This window comes from Paroedura picta, chromosome 12, assembly GCF_049243985.1.
Source record: "Paroedura picta isolate Pp20150507F chromosome 12, Ppicta_v3.0, whole genome shotgun sequence".
Lineage (NCBI taxonomy): Eukaryota > Metazoa > Chordata > Lepidosauria > Squamata > Gekkonidae > Paroedura > Paroedura picta.
In genome coordinates, this window is record NC_135380.1 from 36,208,980 (window position 1) to 36,231,827 (window position 22,848).

At 47.1% G+C, this 22,848-nt stretch overlaps 1 protein-coding gene across 2 annotated transcripts in view; it reads right to left on the reverse strand.

The window, feature by feature from the left end:
- WHRN (whirlin) overlaps positions 1 to 22,848 on the reverse strand; it is a 147,045-nt gene that overhangs the window by 8,128 nt on the left and 116,069 nt on the right. Inside the window, exons 6-11 of one of the 2 annotated variants that reach the window (XR_013225916.1) lie at positions 22,258 to 22,470; positions 19,478 to 19,690; positions 16,512 to 16,544; positions 10,319 to 10,384; positions 6,538 to 7,129; positions 4,055 to 4,146 (exon numbers count right to left, since the gene is read on the reverse strand). Coding sequence is in view for 1 of the 2 variants with exons in the window: in XM_077306197.1 (XP_077162312.1) it covers positions 6,538 to 7,129; positions 10,319 to 10,384; positions 16,512 to 16,544; positions 19,478 to 19,690; positions 22,258 to 22,470 (1,117 nt within the window). In the remaining variant the exon portion in view is untranslated. The remainder of the gene's footprint in view (positions 1 to 4,054; positions 4,147 to 6,537; positions 7,130 to 10,318; positions 10,385 to 16,511; positions 16,545 to 19,477; positions 19,691 to 22,257; positions 22,471 to 22,848) is intronic. The other variant, XM_077306197.1, reaches the window with a different exon arrangement.

Genomic DNA, 22,848 nt, shown 5'->3' on the forward strand with positions numbered 1-22,848 from the left:
AATTGAGGCCTCTTTCCTGATTCCCTTATCTAACTGGGGGCTCTCAGTAATTGGGGATCCCTAAATCGGAATTCCTACGAGAAATGTTTTCATACAAGTAAAGAGGTTCCTGAGTCAATTGCCAAACAACAAGACCCCAAGCATTGACATCATACCCAATATAAACCATTACAGCTTTGTGCCAGAAAATCTGGGAAACTACTAACTGGCCAGAGGAGTGGAAATGATCTGTGTTCATTCCACTGCCAAAAAAGGGGGACTCAAAAATCTGTTCCAATTACTGTACAATAGCCCTCATTTCTCATGGTAGCCCTCATTTCTCATGGTAGCCCTCATTTCTCATTTCCTCATTTCTCATGATTCTGTTCAAAATCATACAACAAGACATAGCAACAACCATTGAAAGAGAATTACCAGATGTTCTAGCTGGCTTTCAACAGGGGTGTGGCACTCATGATAACATAGCAAATATGTGCTGGATTTTAGAAAGTCCCAGAAATATCAGAAGGATGTCTACATCTGCTTTATTGACTACAAGAAAGCTTTTGATTGTGTGGATCACAACAAACTGTGGGAAGCCCTGGGTGCCAGTGCATTTGATCAAACTGATGCAGTCAGTCTACATCAGGGGTAGTCAAACTGCGGCCCTCCAGATGTCCATGGACTACAATTCCCAGGAGCCCCCTGCCAGCATTTGCTGGCAGGGGGCTCCTGGGAATTGTAGTCCATGGACATCTGGAGGGCCGCAGTTTGACTACCCCTGCTCTACATAAACCAAGCCATTGTATGTATACCATTTGTTGGCACTGACTGGTTCAAAGTAGAGAAAGGAGTGTGCCAAGGTTGTATTTTTCCCCCCTTCCTGTTTAACTTGTATGCTGAGATCATTATGAGAGAGACTGAACTGAAAGACTCAAACACTGGAATTAAGATTGGAGGAAGGAATACAAATGATCTTTGGTATGCTGATAACATAAACCTCCTGTGAGAAACTAAGGAAGACCTAGAACAAGTGACTGCAGAGGTCAATGAAGTAAGCAAGCAATCTGGCCTTTTCTTAAACACTAAAAAGACAAAAATAATGACCACTTCAAAAAACAGATGTCACAATAACAACTGATGGTGAAGAGATCGAAAGCGTTCAAGAATTCATTTTTCTTGGATCACAAATTGGTGGGAGTGGCAAGTACAGTATGAAAACACAAATTTTGAATAGTTCTGGGTTGCTCAGCAATGACGAGCTTGAACCAAACATGGAAAAGCCTAACTACGAAGTATAGATCAGTTCAAGTTATTTCCAGTAGCCACTCATGGCTGTGAAAATTGGATGATGAAAAAATCAGACAAGGGAAGAATCTATTTGTTTGAACTCTGGTGTTGGAGAAGGCTTTTGCAGGTTCTATGGACATCAAACGTTACAAATAAGGAAATACTACAGCGTGTAAAGTATGATTTATCACTGGGAGGCAAAATCAGGAAACTCCAGCTCATTTACTTTGGCCATATCATGTGGTCCAACTCAGTGGAGAAAGCAATTGTGCCAGGATTGGTCAGTGGAAAAAGGAAACCAGGCCGACAAAGAACACGGTGGTCGGACACAATCAAGATGGACACCAGCCAGAACATTGCACGGCTGAGGGAAGTGATGTGGGATCGGGAATCATGGCAATAGTTGTGCTATGGGATTGCCAAGAGTGGGACATGACTGAATGACTGACAACAATAATTCAGAATTCCTATAGGGTTTGTTGCCACTATGGGGAGCAGTAAAAGCCCTTCTGTCTGAAGAATTCTCTCCATCATTCCTAGGTTGGTTCTGCACTTGTATCTTCCCCGTCCCCCCTAGTTGTCGATCATACTGAATTCAGATTGATCTGAACCCGAGTCTTCCACTTTTGTTTTTCCTAAATTGAAACTGATGTTGCAATCTACACTTAATTATCTGGCTGCTGTCTCCTTCCTGCTTGATTGGGGAAGCTAAGAGGAAGGGAGCAGTGGTCGCAATGCTCCAGCTGGCACTGAGGGGTTTATTTCCTGCCATTTGTCTCCTCTACAGCTGAAGCAAGGGGGGGGGGTGGAGTATGGGGCTGCTTATTTATTTTTCTTTTACAGAGTGAATGAGGGGGAAGAAGAATGAGGGGAGGAAAGAGAATCCGAAAGGCAAATCTTGGCACATAGATGTGTGGACTTGGAGCATAGTCACTTTAAAAATGAGGGCAAAAATAAGTCTTGTGAGGGAATGGCAACTGGGAATCAGGTAGTCTTTGAACTGATGCCCTGACCAATCAGTGACAGACTGCTTTGCTACATCAGTGTTGTAGGTGTGGAGAAGGGGGAGGAAATTAAACTGGCAGAACACAGTGATTTACACATAATATTGGGGATTTTGGAGCAGTTTTTTCAAATGTTGCGAGTTATATCTGCTCCTGGATATTTTGGATGAAAGGTAGTGTCACCGCAGATCGATCACAGACGTTGCAGAGTCAAAATTCAAAGCACTAAATATCAGAATGGAAATTGTAGATGATTTTTTTTTTAATTCGGGATCACTGGGGATAAAACTCCCAGTGCAGATCCAGCCCTAATGTGACAATAACTTGGACTTTCTCAGCCAGGGTTTCATGAAACCCTAGGGTTTCTTGACAGCCCCGGAAAGGTTTCCTGAATTGGTGGGAGTTAATTAATTTTATATATTAATGTCTACATAGTTAATTTTAAAATATATTTTAAAATTTGTTGAACATTTATTAGATGATATGACCATATACGGTCAAGTTGACATGCTCCCCCCCATGGCCAATGATGGGCCTGCAGGGGGTGGGAAGGGGAGGAGCTATGGTTGGGCACATACACAGCCCTGCTTCCCATCCATATTCTGCCTGCTGGCACCACTTCTGGGGTTTCTCAAAGCCTAAAGAATGTTTCAATGGTTTCTCAACAGTAAAAAAGCTGAGAGAGGCTGCAATAACTACCAGGTAGACAACGGCATTGCTTTTAGTGTTTAATGTATTTAACTTAATAAAAGGTAAAGGTATCCCCTGTGCAAGCACCGGGTCATGTCTGACCCTTGGGGTGACGCCCTCTAGCGTTTTCTTGGCAGACTCAATACGGGGTGGTTTGCCAGTGCCTTCCCCAGTCATTACCGTTTACCCCCCAGCAAGCTGGGTACTCATTTTACCGACCTCGGAAGGATGGAAGGCTGAGTCAACCTTGAGCCGGCTGCTGGGATTGAACTCCCAGCCTCATGGGCAAAGCTTTCAGACGGCTGCCTTACCACTCTGCGCCACAAGAGGCTCCTATTTAACTTAATAGCTATAGTTTATTATTATATTTTGCTTTGATGTCATTTTATTGTGATTTTATGGACGGAATTGGCCCTGAGTCGCTTTAAATAGGGCAGAAAATAACTATAATTAATAATAATTCCAAAAGCCAGTTTCCGATTGAAGGAGAGGTTGGCTGGAAGAAGGCGATTCATGACTTTGAACATGCAGATACACAGACACATTGGAAGATGCAGGGCCCGGAGGCTGCAAATGATTCATGTGTCACCCTCCGGAGGAGCGTGGCTGGCTAATAAATTACATTAACGATTGTCAATGCTAATTCCTACACAGTCATCAAACAGTAATTTGCAGATCAACACCAGAACGCCTGTTTGCATCTCTTCATCTTCTGCAAGAGGGTGGAGGGGAAAGGGGACACAGTCTCTGGTGGGGCTGTGGTCATGTTCTTTGTGGAGAACTGATGGTCTCCTTGACGGTCTTCTTATTTATACATTCATAGAATCATAGAATCATAGAGTTGGAAAAGACCTCCAAGGTCATCTAATCCAACCCCCTGCACAATGCAAGAACTCACAACTACCTGCCCACTCACAAGGACCCCAATTTCATGCCCCACCAAAAATCTCCAAATCCAGCCTGGCCTGGAGGAAATTCACGTACCATCCCACTGAGCTGATCAGCAATTCCCTGGGTGCGCAAGGAAGGGCCACAAGAGACAAACACTGACACATCCCTTCCTGCCCACTCATTCGATTTCTTTTATTTACCTATTTTTCTGTAGGTCTTCTAAATGGCTATGTATTGTATTTTGTTGTCAGTGTAGATTTTGAGTGTCGCAAGATGTCTCAGCAGCACCGTGCTAAGAAATAGGAACACAATGATTTTAATCGAGGAAGCCCCCCTGCCCCCCCAATGATGGTGGGATACTTGGCTCTGGCATTCACAGGGGCCCATGTAAAATTTGACTCAAGCTTCCTCATTCTTTCTTTCTGCTAGATGAGAACAGTAGAAAGAGAAAAAAAATAGGAACAGCCACACTTTGGAAGGGAGGCGACAAAAGAAATCTCAAATGATACTTGCTGTATGCAAAAATGACCACAAGAGGGAAGTAAAGTCACAGGTAAAAACTTACCAAAAAAATGATTTCAGGCTTTCTCAACCAGGCTTTTATGAAACCCTAGGGCAGGGGTAGTCAACCTGTGGTCCCCCAGATGTCCATCGACTACAGTTCCCATGAGCCCCTGCCAGCTGGCAGGGGATCATGGGAATTATAGTCCATGGACATCTGGAGGACCACAGGTTGACTACCCCTGCCCTAGGGTATCTTGATGGCCCTGGAAGAGCTTCCCAAGTGGGTGGGAGTTAATTTTTAAAATTATTTTAAAAATGAGTTAAGCATTTATTGGGTAACATGACCATACATGGACATGTCCACCTGTCTCCCTTCCCAAAATGGCCAGTGATGGGCCTGGAGGGGGTGGGAAGGGAAGGGGCCCCAGGTGGGCATGTACACAGGTTTGCTTCCCAAGCATATTCTGCACGATCACACCACTTCTGAGGTTTCTTGAAGCCTGAGGAATGTTTCAGGGGTTTCTCAATGGTAAAAAAGTTGAGAAAGGCTGCCTTAATCTTCAGGAGGACAAGATTTCGGAATGCCTCTGCAGGTAGGCGCAGAAATGACACCCCCCCCCCCCTTTGTGGTTTGTCAGTTGCTAGGCTCCTCTGTTTGTTGCCTGAAACAGTATAAGTTGGGCTCTGCTCAGCAGACCGATACAAAACTCAGACTGGCTACAAATCTCAAAAACGGATGACACGCAAGTCTCCAGCTCCTCCTTCTCCCTCCCCCTACCTATGAGACTAGCAACACAAACACCACACCATGTGATTTGTAGTCTTGGTGATAGCTTCTTTGTTTTGCAGTTAAGTCACCCGCACTTTATCGTGAGCCCAAACAGTTTTCATGGCAAGAGACATTTAGAAGTAGTTCGCCATTGCCTGCCTCTGCATAGCGACTCTGGACGTCCACAGCGGTCTCCCATCCAAGCAGTATGCAGGGCTGACCCTGCTTAACTTCTGAGATGTTGATAAGGGCAGGCTAGCCTGAGCTATTGGGGTCAGGATGATCTCTCTATATCAGCAGTAGTCAAACTGCGGCCCTCCAGATGTCCATGGACTACAATTCCCATAAGCTCCTGCCAGGATTTGTAGTGCGTGGATATCTGGAGGGCCGCAGTTTACTACCACTGCTCTACACAGGTCCTATACCACGGAGGAGAGCCCAGATTCAGAACAGCCTTTAAAAATTGAGGGTTAAAAGCACTCTACGATATCGCACAATAAAGGTAGGGTCACTCCGGATCAATCCTTCTTGCTGCAGAAGGAAAATTTAAATTGCCCAAAATCCAAACGGAAACCGCATTCTGTGTAGAGGGCAGGGACTGAATCGACCTGGGGTTGGAATAAAAGCTCCGTGCAGTTTACACCCAGGATTCTAAGGACTCTGCTATATCTGGCTGAAGGTCCCTCTGGACAACTGCCCTGTTTCCTGCAGTGATCTACCACATCCTTCCTGGGTGGCCCAGAAGCTGCAGTAGGAGATCCATGGCAGTATGTTATAATGGTTAGAGTGCTGGATTTGGAGCTGAGGTTCAAAGCCTCACGCTGCCAGGAACACTTGTGGGGTGACCTGGGGCTAGTCCCACCCTCGCAGCCTGACCTCGGTGGTGGTTGTGAGAATAAAACGGAAGACAGACAAATGATGTTGTAAGACCCCATTGGTGGGAAAAGGGGGCTACAAATTTCTGCATAAATTATAAAGTAGCTCATTTAGCACTCAGCTCAATGACATTTTACAGAACAGTGCCTCTGAAGCCAGAGGTTCTGGCTAGCTGACATGGTTAGCAGCCATTTTTAGAGTTGTTCTTCATGAATTCAACAAATACCCTGCGAGGCAGGTGGGGCTGAGAGAGCTCTGAGAGAACTGCTCTGCAAGAAAAGCTCTAACAGAACTGTGACTGGCCCATGGTCACCCCAGGTGAATGCATGTGGAGGAATGGGGAATCAAACCCATTTCTTCAGATTAGAGGCCACCATTCTTTGATCACTACATGCATTCATTTGTCAAGGATTGTGTTGGCTTACCCTCTGTTTTGGTGTTGGGTCCCCTTCCATTTTGGTGTTGCCTTACTCTCCATCACTCTTTTGTGATGACCCCCCCCCCATTCTTTTGAAGTCCTGGAGAAGATCTTACCTCTAGCTTGGGGCAAGGACCTCACTTCGTTGACATCCGGCTCACTGTTGGGCCGATGAACTTCCACCATGATGAAATGCTGGGAGGCGCTGGAGTCTGCCCCGCCCTTTTCATTGGGAGGAGGAGGCGGAGCTGGGTGGGGCGGTGGAGGAGGAGGAGACGAGGCTGGTGTGCTGGGGTTTGGGAGGCTGCTGGCTGGAGTAGCCTCCGGGGAAGGAGTCTTCAACCGGGTTGGTGATTGAACCCTGGGGAAAGGCCCTATTGGCTGCTGGTTGACCAATGACAAGTGGGCATCCACTGGCCTTCTGGAGATGGATGCGTAGATGCTGCTGGGGGCGGAATCCTCCGTGGAGGAGGTAGCCGTTGAAGCGATGCTACCAGTGTCCCTCTCAGAGAGGCTTGGAGATGCCGTGGGGACCCGGGGTGCTACGAAGAACAGGCCAGATTGGGAAGATTCGGAAGAAGGTCTTGTAGGGATGTCCTTCACTGTGTTTCTGCTCTGGGAAGAGGAGGAGTCCACAGTTTGTGAAGAAGGACTGGGTGGTGGGGGCTTGAAAGACGGAGGTTCCTCAGGGAAAGATGAGACGTCGTCCTGATAAATCCAACAAAACAAAGGCTATTAGGATGGAGTGCTGAATACAGAACAAGCGTCCTTGTTTTGAGGTACGGTCCATGGTGTACTTCTTGCATTCTGCAGCTTTGCACTGATTTGCAAAGACGGAAGAGCTGGCTTTCTGTAGCCTGCCTTTCACTGACCAGGGAAGTCTCAAAATGGCTTACAATCCTCTCCCCACAACAGATACCTTGGGAGGTAGGTGGGGCTGAGAGAGCCCTGAGAGAACTGTGACTAGCCCAAGGTCACCCAGCTGACTGCACGTGGATGAGGAGTGGGGAACCAAACCTGGTTCTCCAGATTAGAGGTTGCCGCTCTTCACCACTACACCACCCAAGCCATTGTTATGTGGCCCCCTTCAGCACCTTCCCCCTGCATGCTTAAAGGGTCCAGAGTTCTAGCCTGGCTTCTCCAGCTAAAGGATCACTGATAAGATCTCTCAGCAAAGACTGCCTGAAATTAAGGACAAGCTATTCCTTGTTATAGGTAATGCTGAGTGAGGTGGACTGCTGGTCTGACTCAGAATGAAAGCAATAGGGCAGGGTCATGGGTCAGTGGGAGAGCATACGCATTGCATCCAGGTTTATGTTTCCAGTTTTGGCTAATGCAGGAGTAATCAGCCTGTGGTCCTCCAGACGTTCATGGACTACAATTCCCATGAGCCCCTGACAGCAAACGCTCAGTTTTCCAAGCATTGCTGGAAACGTTCTTGGTTTGCCTGAGACCCCAGAGAATTGCTGTCAGTTATGAGCAGAACTGAATCCATGGGACCAGTGTCTGGCTTCATGCCATACACAGAAGGAGCCCCGGTATTAAAACCAACATGAAAAGCCAAACCATGAAAAGAGGAAACCAACGATAATAAAATGGTTAATAAAAAAAAACAGGCTTCTCATGTGTTCCTTTTGCTTCAATTGCTGGTAGAGGTTTCAAATAAGAAGGCACAAGCAGTCTTCCCAGTTCACAAGCTCAGAGTAAAAATCAGGTCCATACTAGACCGCTTCCTATGCTCAGGGGTGCTGCATGCCTTACCCAAGCTGAAGCTCTCGTTTCTTGCAAGATGCTAAGCAGAGATTCTCTGCAGCACGAGCAGCTGTGGAATCCCTGGGGTCATTCCTCTTTGATGTAGAGAGGCTGCTTCCAAAATGCCAAATGACCTCTGTTCTGTTTTCAATAGACCTTGTCCATTTTTGTGTCATCTGTGCTATTATTATGACAAAGTTGAAGGTCTCACAATGAAACTAGCTGTTACTTGGGAGTCGAGTCGTGTTTTGATGATATTAAAGCTTTTGAAGAGAAGAACTTCTCTTGGTATTTAATGTTAACCTCTAGTAGGAACATAGGAATTCTTCTGTTCACTGCAAGGTTAAGTGAGCAACCCAGGTTCCCCCCTCCCCCGTTTATATACGCCTTCTCATGTTTATTTCCACCTTGTTATCTTGATTTTCTAGTCACAATTATTTAATATTTTTTCCTCCACAGCTCAGACAGAGTGCCGTGCAGGTGCAGTTCACATGTGCCTTTTTTTGCCTTCTTTGTGCATGGCCACTATCATGCACGTGAGCATTGATAAAACCCTGCAATGATGTCATCCTAGGCAGAGTCTGCACTTACTTTCTTTATTCCATTGTCAATCCTGTTGAATTCAGATCGCTTTGAACTCGGGTCTTCCTCTCCCCCCTCCTCCCCATTGAAACAGGAAAGTCTTCTGCACGTGGTTAGAGTAGTTCAGAAGGGGGGGGGGGGAGCGAAGCCTCTTTCTTTCTTTTCTTGGAGGGTTGGGGGAGAGGATCGAAAAAGGCAGAGGAGGGAGAAAAAATCCAGGACCGACAGAAATTGAGAGAAATTAGGGGCTTCTCCTTTAAGGCAAGCGTGTCACATGACCAGGTGTAACCTATCAGAGGTTCTCTACCACGGAGCTTTCTTTCCCAAATGGATATTGAGGATTAAAAGCACTCTGAGATATCGCACAATAAAGGTAGGGTCACTCCAGATCAATCCTTCTTGCTGCAGAAGGAAAATTTAAATCGCCCCAAATCCAAATGAAAATCTCATTCTGAGTTGAGGGCAGGGACTGAATCGATCTGGGGTTGGAATAAAAGCTCAGTGCAGTTTACATCCTAGAGTGATTGGCCATGTGGTTGAATCAAGATTCTTTTGTGTGCATGGTGATGCAAAAAAAAAAAAAAATGGCACCTCAGTGGACAATTAGCAACCATCACATCACATCATACCGATGTTCTTTTTTCTGTGTAGAGTTTTATTAATACGGGGGTGGGCATCCACAGTTTCGAGGGGACCACAAAAGTACTGAGAGCTGTGGTTCTAGTTAGAGAATTCATTTTGGGCATTTTCTAACTACAAATGGAATTTGGAACTGCGGAAATCTGCTCCTTCTTGATTCTGTTCATAGCATGGCATGGTGGCTAAAAGCAGCGGACTCGAATCCAGATAACTGGTTTTGATTCCTCCTCTTCCTCCTCATGTGGCCGGCTGCTGCAGAGGTCACACTCCTGACCCAGCCAGAAAATGTTCCCTTCACCAGGGTGGTGGAGTGGTTAGGAGCGGCAGACTGTAATCCGGAGAACCAGTTTTGATTTCCCACTCCGGGTGACCTTGAGCTAGTCACAGTTCTACTACAGCTCTCCTCACAGAGCAGTTATTTTAGAGCTGTCACCTCCACCTACCTCCCAGGGTGTCTGTTGTGGGGACAGGAAGATAAATGCATTTGTAAGCTGCTTTGGACTCCTTGAGGTGGCAAAAAGTGGGCTATAAAAAAAACAGCTTTTATACCAAGCAAACTTCTAGTCCTTCAAGCTGTCTAAATGGGTTTGTGGGAAGTGCTCAGATGGGCACAACATTATGTCCTTGGTGTACACGATGCTGAGTTATGCAAACGTTCAGAAAAAGGAAGGCCACCACCAAGATCTTTTCTCCATGATGCAATTAAGCTCTTCAACGTCAGGACTGAAATTTGCTAGTGAGAATATTGCAGGATGAATTTCGGAGAGCGACTATTATTAGCCGTGTCAATTTATGTTCATTTCAGGTGTGTAAGGATGTGCATTTGTACCTGCCTTCCAGAACATGAAAGGCATCCCCTGTTGCCATCTGCACCCATCTCAATCCTGGTCTCAAGGAAGAGGAAAGGGAAAGAATATGCCTTACCAGGGAGATATCCGGCAGAGCATTGCCCTGGCATCCGTTCCCGCTCACATCCAAGTCTGATGTGTTCTGCAAGCAGTAAACAAACAAACAAACAAAAACCTCTATTAGTGCCAGAGACCAGGACGTAGGGCTGGTTTAGACATGTGGGTTTGCCCACCAGGTCCTCAGCACACAGGCTTGCTCCGTTCATGCTGCAGAAAGAGAAGCTTCCCCAGTTTTCAGCAACTTTTGGGCCTGATCATCTTTGTGAAGTCTTAATACATCAAAGGTGATTAGGCTAGAAGCAGCGGCTAATCTGCAGTGAATGCTGCAGCGCCCAGCAAAATCAAAGGCTTGAAACTCAACATCAAGAAAATGAAGATCATGGCATCCGGCCCTCTCAATTCCTGGCAAATGGATGGGGAAGAAATGGAGATAGTGACAGATTTTATTTTCCTGGGCTCCAAGATCACTGCAGATGGGGACTGCAGCAAAGAAATTAAGACGCTTGCTCCTGGGGAGGAAAGCTATGGCAAATCTAGACAGCATCCTAAAAAGCAGAGACATCACCCTGCCAACATAAGTGCGTTTAGTCAAGGATATGTTATTCCCAGTTGCAATGTATGGCTGCGAAAGTTGGACCATAAGGAAGGCCGAGCATCTGAGGTTGGAAAGGGACATTTCTGACCTAGGAAAGCAATTCCGACACGACCCACTTAGACTGCATTCTCACCGCCCTTTCTCTTCCACATCACTGTCTCCTTGTCCCCCAAGCAATCTCTATCTGATGCGCCTAGGCACCATGTGCTTCTCCCCCTCCACATCATTATGATTATAGCCCCAGTTCCATTATCAAATGTCAAAATACAGCTGTAAGTGAGTCAACAGAACCAGAAGATCTCAACAACAACAAAAAATAGTGGGAAATTAAATTAAGTCTCGCAGCGAGGAAGGGCCCTGCGGGGCAGGCAATCAGGAAGGTGTACAAGTGGAAAGAGGCAGGGGGAAAGCGAGGCGGGGGGAAGGGGAGGGGGAGAGAAAGAACACATGAGTCAGGCAAGGATTTCACAGCCCCTCTGATTAAATTATCATTGGGGAATTAGCTAATGTGCCATTCTTATGCACGGGGTAGCTGGGCCAGAATTTAACTCTGCATCCAGATGTATTTATTAGCGATCATGTCGGTGTGGGGAAGAGGACAAAAGCTGCCTTCTGCTATTGTGAGTGTGTGTGTGTGTGTGTGTGTGAGAGACGCAGCTGTCAACCCATGAGCCAAATCTTGTTGCTTCTAGGCCACCTGCCCAGCTGGACACCTTGGAGATTCTTAGGTTTATTCATTTTCCCGAGCTGAAAACAAAAAATCCTAACTGGAATTAGATAGGATCTGAACAGTTGGATGTGTGTGCAATTTAGACAACAGGTTACAAAAATTACCATATGCACCATACAATCTTAGGCCTTAGATCTATGATTGTATGGTGCACATGATAATGTTTAAAGAATGGCTGATGGGCTTTGTGTGTCTTTTTAACCTTAAATATTTTTTAAAGCTGCACACAACAAATGTTTACATTATTTTGTAATCTGTTGTCTAAATTGCACACACTTCCAGCCTTTCAGGTCCTACCTAATTCCAGTTAGGACTTTTTTTTCCTGCTCCATGTAATATTTCTCCCCTCCTTGTTCTTTGTTTTATCCATTTTTCTGGCACAATTCCTAGCCACATTTGGCTCCTAAGGTAGCTCACATTTAACAAAAAGGTTAAATACACAGTCACATCTACCTCTCTCTCTTTCTCCCCCAGCCATCCTCTCACCCACCCACCTATGTATCTATGTATCTACCTAGGTACCTACCCACCTACCCGCCCGCCCACCTGCCCGCCCACCCGCCCGCCCACCCGTCTGTCCGTCGGTCTGCCTGAAAACCTAGCAAGACCTTCAAATGGTAGGGAAGTCAGCAGCACCGGATAATCAATAACCCGCTAAAAAGGTAGTGAACACAACACTTAAAAGCCAGGACAGTGAAACTGGAAGCAAACAGCAGGACAGTAAATAATGCTTGAAAAACAAAGACACCCTGGCCTGTAGCAAGCAGTTAACACACAAAAATCATGAGTCGGCAAACAAAGCCAACCAGCCTCGTTCCTTCTGTTTGCAAAAACGGAAACAACAAAATGAATGAACGCGAAGGAAAACACACAATTGTTCTGTTTTTCATTCATTGCCTGGTTAATTTACCCCAGCAAAGTACAGCAATGCCATGGCTAGCCCGGTCTTGTGAGATCTTGGAAGCTAAGCAGGGTTGGCCCTGGCTACTTTCAGGATGGGAAACCACCAAGGGATACCATGATTGTGATGGAGGATCCCAAGGCAAACCACCCCTGTACATAGAATCAGAATAATAGAATCACAGAATCATAGAGTTGGGAGGGACCTCATGGGTTATCTAGTCCAACCCCCTGCACTATACAGGACACTCACAACCCAATGGCTATCCAGCCTCTGTTTAAACACATCTCCTGCCTTGAAAACCCCATGAGAACAATATAAGTTGGCTGTGACTTGAGGCGCGCACGCACTCAAAAACTGCCAAAGGATTGCCGCAGGTGGAAGGGGGGAAAGGAAACCTACCAAGGAGGCAGTTGTAAGCTAGCCATACAGAATGGCATCACACTATAGGGAGGAACCGGCCTCATGCCTGACAGTGAAGTCATGGCAAGGCAGGAGAATTCCGCTTGGATTGGATCTATTACCAGCATAACAAGTTCTCCAGGACGAAATGGCAGTCCTAAGGATGATGGCATGGGAACTATCCAATAGGTACTAGAAATCTTAGCACCATTGCCGTATTCCCAGAAACAAATGTCAGATAGCCATGATCGCAGAGAGGAGCAATGCTATTTCCCAGTAAAGACTAGGGCCCGTTCCGCACACACTAGGATAACGCGCTTTCAAAGTGCTTTTGCAGCTGGATTTTTCTGTGCAGAACAGGAAAATCCATTTGAAAGCACATTGAAAGCACATTATCTAGCATGTGCAGAATGGGCCTAGGACTCAGGAGCACTAGTAAACAATTCATGTTTTAAATGAATGAATTTGACCATAAACAAGAGTGCTTATTAGGCCACATCAATAGAGCAGATTAATGAGGGGCCATATGGGGCTTCCAGCTCTGGGTTAGAAAATACGTGGAGATTTTTTTTGGGGTGGGGGGAGCCTGGGGAGGGCTGGGAATGTAGTGGGGAACCATGCCATAGAGTCCACCCTCCAAAGCAGCCATTGTCTTCTGGTGAACTGGTCTCTCTTGTCCAGAAATCAGTTCTAATATTGGGAGATCTCTGGGCTTCACTGGCTTGGTGTGTTCCATTGAGTGAGACGTAGAGGAAACGACATGGATGGAATGGAACAGGCCTTTGGGAGTAGCCTGAGCAGAGTGTCTTGGAAGTCTTGCCGAATGATGAGACGCTCTGTGGGTTGCTGTCCTCCCTTGACTGGAATGGACATTATGCCAGAGACTGCAGGAAACCTCTGTGCTGATTAATGCTTTCTAGCCAGGGTTGCCAATCTCCAGGAGGGGCCCGGAGGTCTCCTGGAACTACAACATGTGGTCTTTTTTAGTTTTCAAAAACAAAAGGTGCAGATTCAAGTGGGTAGGTCTAAAGTAGCACAACAAAAACTGAGTCCAGTGGGACCTTTAAGACCAACAAAGGTGTATTCAAGGTGTGAGCTTTCATGTGCAGGCACACTTCCTCAGACAAAATGGAACAAGGATCATGAGAGTACAGATATATAGAAAAAGTCAATTAGGGGCAAATTAGCAAACTGTCATAGTATCCAAATGATGCCATATTATGCCATAAGATAATTCTTTGCTAAAACAGCTAATCAGGTGCAGAAGTTTGCCACCTCTTCCTTTGTGCCACTATGTCACTCATAGCCCCCACAAGCAGCACTTTGGTGCACAGAGTCGCGCATGCTGGGAGCTCAGCATGTTGTTTTCCCTGTGGGAGAGGACGGTGACATCTACTGGCTAGGATACAATTCTTTAAAAAAAAAAACCCTTTCAGACTTGCTAGCTTTGTAATCACATCCCCTTTTGGGGAGGGGACCAACTGTTGCAGCATCTCCTTGGAGGCCGGCTCCATTTTAACAAATTAGAAATAAACACGGCTTCATGATCAGGCAAAGCTGCTTTCAATTAACGCACTGCACAATTAACCTCTTGCTCAGACGACCTGCCTGTGATCTAGAAAATCATTAGCAGGGGAGGTGAGGCTCAGGCCTGTCCATCTGGTCTGCAGTCGGCCAGGCGTGGCGATGCATAGGCTGGGGGTCATTTTCTCAATCTACTGATCTGCTCAAATAAACCAGACAACTGGTGAAATACCAGCTGGGGAGAAATGGGGACTGACAGCCCACATAGGAAAGAAACAGGCCATGGAAATCATCTCCATCTCTCTGCAGAAAGAGGATTTAGCTCAACAATGCAGGGCAGAAAGACAGGACAGCCTCCATCAGAGATTTCTTTGAGAAGCTGGATCTGACCAGCCACCTGTTTGTTCCTAGAACCTCACAAGCTGCCCATCACTTCTCCCCTGTTGTTGTGGTGTAGCAGTTAACGGAGGGGGGGGGCCCTAATCGAGAGAATGGGGTTTGATTCCCCAATTCTTCTCCACATGCATCCAGCTTGGTGACCTTGAGCCAATCCCAGTTCTCTCAGAGCTCTCTCAGACTCAGCTACCTCACAGGGTGTCTGTTGTGGAGAAGAGGAAGGGAAAGCGACTGTTAGCTCTGAGTGTTGTTTTTTGTACTCTGCTTTTTACTACTCAAAAGAGTCTCAAAGCAGCTTACAATCACCTCTCCATCCTCTCTCCACAACAGACACCCTGTGAAGTAGGTGGGGCTGAGGGAGCTCTGATAGAACTGTGCCTAGTCCAAGGTTACCCAGCAGGCCTATTACATCTCAAAGGAGATTACAGCTGCCTTCCCTGCAGCCATTCTTCCTGTTCAACAACTGTTCTTCTTTATACTGCCCTTTCCCAAAGAACGGGCTCCGGAGGGTTCACAACATAAAACACACATCAATAAAACATCATTACCAACATCACATCAATAAACCCACCATAAAACCATTATAATACTAGAAATTACCCCCTCCCCCCTCTCCCCTCTAACTCCACTGTTGGGTTGGTCATTCATTGGTGTGGCCTCTTGGAGGGGGGGGGGTAGCACAGGATGAAAATTAGAAGTGGGGGGGGGGAGAGAGGGGAAAGGACCAAAGGAAAGGGAGATCCAGCTGGATTTTAGGCCACCATGGGGAAACCATAGGCCTGGTGGGAGAGTGCCGTACTGCAGGACTTGCAGAACTCTGACAGCTCCATCAGGGCCCGGATCTCAGCTGGAGGCCAGCAGGGGGAAGGGTACTCAAAGAAGCCTGGCAGAGATAATTTGAAGATCCTCTGGAAGTGCTCATCCTTTCTATGCTAAATAGACATCTCCTACGATGCCCCCTGCAGGACACCCTTTGTATTCTGCTCCATCATGTACATGGCAGATCTTGCATATTTCAGCAACAAGAACAAAAACACACATGATGATAATATATAAAAACACAACAAACTGTGATCTTGTGATTGGGGTAGTCTGGTGCCTGAAAGTGCACGGTGCATCACAACTGAAGGAGAACAACGCCATTTGCGGGCCTCTGTTGCTCTTTGTACATGTTCAACCATGAATGTGCGGAGGGCAGGGAAGGGATGGCAATGGTATACACCGTTCTCAATCAGAGTAGATCAGCAGTAGAATAAGGAGGCGGTGAGCTCCCCCTCACTGCTGGTCTTCAAGCAGCAGCTAGACAGATACTTATCCTGGATACTTTAGGCTGATTCTGCATAGAGCAGGGGGGCTAGACTAGATGGCCTGGATGGCCCCTTCCAACTCCATGATAGACTCTATAGTTCATTTAAAAGAGACAGAGATCAGTTCCCCTGAGTAAAATGGCTGCTTTGGAGGGTGGACTCCAGAGCATTATACTCCACTGAGATCCCTCCTTGCCCCAAATCTCTCCCACTCCCGGCTCCACCTCCAAAGTCTCCAGGTATTTCCAACTTGGAGCTGGCAACCCTAGCTGTAAGTCCCCTTCCCCCATTCTGCTCCCCTCCTTCCTTAGCACTGACTGCTACTCCAGTTGAACGGGTAACCCCGATGCTTACCTCCATGAGGTCTATCAGCCACAAGAGCCGCTCCTGGGAGAAGAGAAAGGTCTGTTAGAAGCCAAGGAAATCAAGGCCAGATGCACTGCCCCACCACCACTGCCATCAGAACTCTGCAAGACCAACGAAGAGGCACACTCTGGGCATGTTTCATTTGTGGCTAAAGAAGGTCCACATTATCTCTAGGATTGCCAACTAATTTTTACTGGCCATTACTTCAGTGCTTGTGAGAACTGGTAGACATTAAGAGGAAGAAGAAAAAAAAAGAGTTGGTTCTTATATGCCACTTTTCTCTACCTGAAGGAGGCTCAAAGCAGCTTACAGTGGCCTACCCTTTCCTCTCCCCACAACAGAGCCCTTATATCACTGCTTGGTCAGAACAGTTTTATCAGTGCCATGATGAGCCCAAGGTCACCCAGCTGGCTGCATGTGGGGGAGTTCAGAATTGAACCTGGCATGCCAGATTAGAAGTCTGCACTCCTAACCACTGCACCAAACTGGCTCTCTTAACAGGTGACTATGCTATGTTAAGGTCCCCGTGCTGGTTTTCTGCAGATTTTAGAAGGAAAAGAAGCTGGGCTGCTTTGATCTTCAACCCCCCCCCCCCCACCCGAGTATTGTAAAACTGTTGGCAACCCTGAGGATTGATTCATTTATTTATCACGTGGTGTGTGTCGTGTAGCCAGGAGATCGAAGGGTTAGCTGGAAGCCAGGCAAGGGATGCTTGGAAGTGGTTTGCCAAGCATAGCTCCTTGGGAGGGCAGGGGTAGGCGCCTGGCGAGCTTGCATCCGAACGGGAAACTTGGAATTGCAAGTCACAATGAAGGAGAGGGGGGTGGACAGAGGAGGCGCTGCCAGGGAGAGAGGAGAGGAGAGGAGAGGAGAGGGGAGGGGAGGGGAGGGGAGGGGAGGGGAGGGGAGAGGAGAGGAGAGGAGAGGAGAGGAGAGGAGAGGAGAGGAGAGGAGAGGAGAGGAGAGGAGAGGAGAGGAGAGGAGAGGAGAGGAGAGGGAAAGCTCTTTGTTTCCTGGGGCCAGGGGCAGCTCTTAGATTAGGTATCGGAACAGTCACCTTTGATTAATTTTTATTAGACTTCAAAAGGAGAACAGGAGATTTAAAACTTTAAATGCTACCTTTTGCCTTGATAGGATCCTAAAGTGGCTTACATAGTTCCCCTTTTTAACATTTTATTCTCACAACAGCCCTCGTTTACGCTGAGACTGACTCAAGGTCATCCAGCAAGTTTCCAAAGGAATTTGAACATGGGTCCCCCAGAACAGAGTGACCAGTTTGGGCTTCTTCACCCTTCCCCCCACCGCCGGCCATGGCCTCGGCAGGCTGCCAGATGAGAACCCGCTCTGCGTTTCTGAGGCCACGACTGCAGCTATGATGAAAGCTGTTTTATGTCCAGCAAATTAAGTTAGGGTCTGCGAGGTTGCGCATTTAGAAGCGATGATGATCACTTAATTAGATGGCGTGCGCAATGAGGTGTCCAGGATAATAGGAGGCTGAGCTGGGGCTTGCTGCAAGGGAAGGCGGGAGGAGGCACGGAGGACAGCTAGGAAGGCAAATGATCTGCCCCCTCATCTCCACTCCCCCCAAGGGACAGCAGAAACAGTGGAGAAAGGACTCCTGGAGGGGGGGACACACTTGGCCAATCCTGTCATGGTTACGCTATTTTTACCTACCGCATTTTCTTCTTAGCCTACCTTTTCACAAAGACTTCCCTTGAGTCTCATCTTTCCTCAAATCTATCCCCACTCAGCCTCACCCACCTCACAGGGTGTCTGTTGTGGGGAGAGAATGGGGAGGAGATGGTCAGCCTTGTTGAGACTCATAAGAACTGCTGGGTGACCTTGGGCCAGTCACAGGTGTCTGTTGTGGGGAGAGGAAAGGGAAGGCGATTGTAAGCCACTTTGAGATTCCCTTGGGTAGAGAAAAGCAGCATATAAGAACCAACTCTTCTTCTTCTTCAGTAATATCAGGGCTCTCTTAGCCTCACCTCCCTCACAGAGTGTCTCTTGTGGTGAGAGGAAGGGAAGGTGATTGCCAGCTGCGTTTGAGATTCCTTCAGGTAGCTAAGAACAGGTTCAAAAAACAAAGAAACAAACCCAGCTCTTTTCTCATTTTATCCTTACAACAACTCTAAGAGGTAGGCTAGACTAAGACTCTGTGCAAGACCACATTGTCAGCCACCGGGAGTCCTGTAAGGCAGAAGGGTGGCTAATACATGCTTTTTTAAAACAAGCAATAAATCAGTTGGCCCTGGTCAGCAGTGATACAGGAGACCATCAAGAGAGTCCAGGGTCACTACAACTCACAGGCAGTGCAGTGGCAAGCCCCCTTGGAATGTCTCTCGCTAGGAAAATGCGGCTGAACCAGGAAGAGTCAGACTACTGCCCTCCTACTGCCCCCAAATTTCTCACCACCCCTTGGATCCGTCCACTTTGGGAACCCCTAGTTTAAAACAACCGCCACCTCAAGGCAGCTAAAATGTTAAAAAGCAATAAAAACGTATCACCTCCATAAGCTAAAACCAGTTGTCTAAAAAACCACACAAAACAATGCCCTAAAAAGAGCAGCAAACAGTACTTGAAAGAGAGAGATTCGGGGGGTTGCCGTGTTGGTCGGAAGCAGCAGAACACAAGTTCCGAGTCCAGTGGCACCTTTAAGACCAACCAAGTTTTATTCAAGGGACAACTTTTTATGTGCTCTCTCACTTCATCAGATACATTGAAATGGATGTTACTTGTCTATATTACGTATGGAAGCATCTCTCGTATGTTGAGGGCAGACACCCCCCCCCCCCCAGTCCATTCAGCCCACAGGAACAATTCTGTGTGAGCTATTCCTGGCGCTTCCTGTATCGGGTGTAGGTCTGTGAAAGAACCCAGAGGTGTTTCATTGCAAGAGATGTTAGGGGACCATGAAATACCACAGGCCCTTGCTGAGAAGCAAGCTCACCTACCCGAGCTGAACTGACGGTGGTGGAGGTGAAATGACTCCCCGTGGAAGAGACGGTGTCGCTGTAAGACATGACGGAGTAGGAGTCTGTGCCGGTCCCCGTCCCCGAGGGCTGCCGGGCCTTCATGAATTCAATCTCCCTCTTCAGGACCAGGTTGTCAAAGCGGTCGAGGTCCTGAGGAGATATGACTCCCCTGACCTCTGACAAGAGCGAGAACTGGGAAGCAAGAAAGGACAAAAGGAACATAGTGCAATTGCTGTGCGAAAACTGTACCATAAAGGTTCATCCTTCTATGCTTAGCTAGGTAAAGGTAAAGGTAAAGGTATCCCCTGTGCAAGCACTGAGTCATGTCTGACCCTTGGGGTGACGCCCTCTAGCGTTTTCATGGCAGACTCAATACGGGGTGGTTTGCCAGTGCCTTCCCCAGTCATTACCGTTTACCCCCTAGCAAGCTGGGTACTCATTTTACCGACCTCAGAAGGATGGAAGGCTGAGTCAACCTTGAGCCGGCTGCTGGGATTGAACTCCCAGCCTCATGGGCAAAGCTTGCAGACGGCTGCCTTACCACTCTGCGCCACAAGAGGCTAGGACAAGTTAAATATAGGCATAGGACAAGTTAGCTAGGACAAGTTTAATATAGGCATAAACAGGCTTTCTATGTTCTGCTATGGGACAAATAGGGATAAACAGGTTTTCTGGGTTCTGCTCCATTCTTGTTCTGCAATTTCAATTTGTGCTGCAAGCCACTCCCTTCTTAAACCTAGTACAACTGGGAAAATTTCTCAATGAATGCCTGAACTGAAACATAATAAAATCAGAGTCCAGTAGCATCTTTAAGACCAACACAGATTTATTCAGGGTGCGAGCTTTCGAGTGCTTGCACTCGAAAGCTCACACCCTGAATAAATCTTTGTTGGTCTTAAAGGTGCTACTGGACTCTGATTTTATTGTGCAACTTCAGACTAACATGGCTATTCATTTGAATCTGAACTGAAACATGTGCAGTTTACCCCAGTTTTTGGTTCCTTTGGTTTAGTTGTAGCGTGATAATGCTCCACGTTCTGCACATGCCCCTTGAGAAAGTGGTGTAAAAGGGCCACCTCAACATACAACTGCATTTATTTATACATTAGATAATTGATACCACCCCTCCCCGTAGGTGGGCTCAGAGCGATTCACAACAATCAAGAAGATTTGCTCACAGCCATCAAGATTCTTTTTATGTGGTGTTTCACTCATCAGCAAAGACATTCCTACATGCTGGTAAAACCACTACCAAAAAGAATCTTGGCACAATCACATCAAGATTGCTTTTGTGCAGGGTTTTATGAAGGGACCAATGCCTGTCAGAAATATAGAGTGAGTGTTTTTACACACCCCAAATAATGCACTTTCAGTCTACTTCAATTCACTTTGCAACTGGATTTTATTGTGCAAAGTGGCAAAATCTGCTTGCATTCAGTCCTTGAAATGTAGAGCGGTTCCTCAGTGGAACAGGCTTCCTCAGGAGGTGGTGGGTTCTCCATCTTTGGAGATTTTTAATCAGAGGCTGGATAGCCATCTGATGGAAAGGCTGATTCTGTGAAGGCTCAAGAGGGTGGCAGGTTACAGTAGATGAGCAATTGGGATGTGAGTGTCCTGCATAGTGCAGGGGGTTGGACTAGATGACCCAGGAGGTCCCTTCTAACTCTATAATTCTATGATTCTAAGTGGATTGAAACTGTATTTTTTAGGCTGTGTGAAAGAGCCAGTTTCACTGGGAAAACAAGAACAAGTAGCACAGATTGATTCTTTCACCAAGGAAACAAGAACAAGTAATTCAGAATGCCCAGAAATCAGGGATCAATACACATGGGAAGAATTCTCAGTTGCATCTCTAACTGGAGAACTTTCCATGTTCTCTGATCTGTGCAGCAGTGACAAGCCCCATGGAAAGGGATGGGGAGTAATTTCAGCACCTATGAAAACTACTGCTCCTTCACCCAAGGAGTAATTAACAGTGGAACTCACTGCCACAGGGCACTTTGATGGCCTCTAGTTCAGAGGGAAATTTGACAAATGGGTGTTAGAAGGGAGGATTCAATGGAAGCACTGGGCTGGGTCAAACATTTCCCAAGGAGCCTTCCTCCGGTCTGAGAATCTGCCCTCTGACTAGGGAGGGCGGAACCCTGCTGGGTTTGGGGCAAAACTCTGGTCTGAGGCTGATTTTTTTACCATAGAGTTTCCATAAAAGCCAGAGCGTCACCCCCGAAGTCTCTGACATGCCAATGTCACTTCTGGATGATGTCAGCACACCAGATGCTAGTCTGTGTTCAGGCATGTAAAAGGGGAGGGGACTTCTAGAGAGCACCCCTCCTTCCTCAACTGACAGTGTGATGGTGCCTGGGAACCCTACCTCCAACTGAAGGGGCTCTCCCTCCAGCAGAAGGAGGGCCACTTGTTGGAGGAAACCTCTATAGACTGGAGGAAGGTTTCAAATTTTGTTCAGGGGAGTACAAAGAGAGTAGGTTCCTCCAGGTTCAGAGGTAGTAAACCGCTGAATGTCAGTGCTTGGAGGCAACCAGCAGGGGGAGCCTTGGCCTTTGCATCCTGTTTGTCGGCCTTCTGGTGGCATCTGGTTGGCCAGTGCGTGAAAGAGGATGCTGGACCAGATGGACCACTGATCTGATCCAGGAGGGATACTCTTATGTTTTCTCATAGAAGCTTCAATGGGTGCAGATCCTAGTCCAAGACCTGACTTCGAATTGTGCTTCCTGTTCCTCTGCTGAGCCTCTCTGCCTTACCTTGGCATGAGTGTTGAGCAGTTCAAAGAGGGCCATGACCAGAGCATCCACAGAGATGTTGCTCTCCTTGTACTCATCCAGGTAGTAGCCCATCGTGGCTCTCTCTGGCTCATTCAGTAGATGGCGTGCGTGCTCCTCCAACATGACCCGGCTCTGGTTCATCAGGCTGCTCAGAGTTACTTGGGACCCTGCCAGCCCCCTGTAGAAAGAAGGCTGGAAGGAGCAAACAATTAAAACAAATCAATCGGGGACATTTATTGATTGATTTAAATGTATCACATCTCCCTCGCTGCCCCGGCAGGTTTGTGTAATGGCAAACCAATTTAATTTCCCATTGATAGAAAGAGGGATGTACCAGTTTTACAGGTAGGGAGATATTTGCTATTCCCCAATTTTTCCAAACTCACTGAGAGCCCCCTTCAATTTTTTACTTCTTGCTGAATGCTCAGCTCTACTTGCCGCATCAGGGAGGGGCTGTGGCTCAGTGGCAAAGTATCTGCTTGGCACAAAACTCTCAGTACACTCAGTTGATGGAGGCACCAGTCCACCACAGTCCACCATCCCATGTAACACTCAGGTCGTAGGTGACGT